At 48.9% G+C, this 1,307-nt stretch overlaps 1 protein-coding gene across 1 annotated transcript in view; it reads left to right on the top strand.

The window, feature by feature from the left end:
* The window catches only part of TTLL1 (tubulin tyrosine ligase-like family member 1), a 35,229-nt gene that overhangs the window by 12,499 nt on the left and 21,423 nt on the right, over positions 1-1,307 (top strand). Inside the window, 2 exon segments of the mRNA XM_011984002.1 lie at positions 494-628; positions 897-1,005. Of these exon segments, the coding sequence (XP_011839392.1) occupies positions 494-628; positions 897-1,005 (244 nt within the window).

The following is a 1,307-nucleotide window of genomic DNA, read 5'->3' as shown; positions in this document are numbered from 1 at the left end:
CTGGGACTACAGGCGCCCGCCACCATGCCTGGCTAATTTTTTGTGTTTTTAGTGGAGATGGGGTTTCACCGTGTTAGCCAGGATGGTCTCAATCTCCTGACCTCACGATCTGCCCGCCTCGGCCTCCCAAAGTGCTGGAATTACAGGCGTGAGCCACCACGCCCAGCCGGGTTAAAGTGATTGTAATGCCTTAGCCTCCTGAGTATCTGGAATTACAGGCACACACCACCATACCCGGCTAATTTTTTTTCTTTTTAGTAGAGACAGGGTTTCACCATGCTGACCGGGCTCATCTTGAACTCCTGACCTGAAGTGATGCACCTGCCTCGGGCTCCCAAAGTGCTAGTATTACAGACGTGAGCCACCGCTCACGGCCGAAACTCTAGTTTTTTAATTTTAATGAAGTCTAGCTTATGAGTTATTCCTTTCAGGGATTGTGTCTTCGGTATTCCATCTTTTACCATCTAATTTTTACTTTCTCTGCCATATTTAGGTTTGTGTCTCAATCTAATAAAGAAGCCTACGTGATTTCTCTCTATATCAACAACCCGTTACTAATTGGCGGGAGGAAGTTCGACCTGCGCTTGTACGTTCTGGTGTCCACGTACCGTCCGCTACGCTGTTACATGTAAGCGTCCCTAAGGTTTTGATTCCCTCTTGATTGTGTTTTCACCCAAAACGTCTTTCTTCTTAGCACCATTGTGAGGTTTGGTGAAACAATGCATGTGCGGTGCCTGGCACGGGGCAGGGATTGAGGGAAGTAAGGGCAGTCAGGCCTGATGCTGGTATGAGTCGTGTCAATCACACACACAAAAGTAGCTCTGTTTAGAGAATGAAGTGGTGTCTTTTCTTTGTGTTTCTCCTCAGAGTTTGAATTAATCTACATTCCCACCTAGGTATAAGCTTGGGTTTTGCCGGTTTTGCACAGTGAAATACACCCCGAGTACCAGTGAGCTGGACAACATGTTCGTTCATCTCACCAACGTCGCCATCCAGAAACACGGGGTGAGTGTGTCCTTTCATTTGTGCTTACAGAAAGGGACTGACTTTCAGGCCGGGCACGGTGGCTCACGCTTGTTATCCCAGTGCTTTGGGAGGCCGAGGCGGGTAGATCAATCACCTGAGGTCAAGAGTTGAAGACCAGTCTGGCCAACATGGCGAAACCTCATCTCTACTAAAAATATAAAAATTAGGCCGGGTGTGCCGGACGCAGTGGCTCACACCTGTAATCCCAGCACTTTGGGAGGCCGAGGTGGGCAGATCACCTGAGGTCAGGAGTTCGAGACCAGCCTGACCAACATGGAGAA

The sequence above is a fragment of the Mandrillus leucophaeus genome, unplaced genomic scaffold (assembly GCF_000951045.1).
Source record: "Mandrillus leucophaeus isolate KB7577 unplaced genomic scaffold, Mleu.le_1.0 Scaffold26, whole genome shotgun sequence".
NCBI classification, from domain to species: domain Eukaryota; kingdom Metazoa; phylum Chordata; class Mammalia; order Primates; family Cercopithecidae; genus Mandrillus; species Mandrillus leucophaeus.
This window is presented reverse-complemented; position numbering and strand designations above follow the sequence as displayed.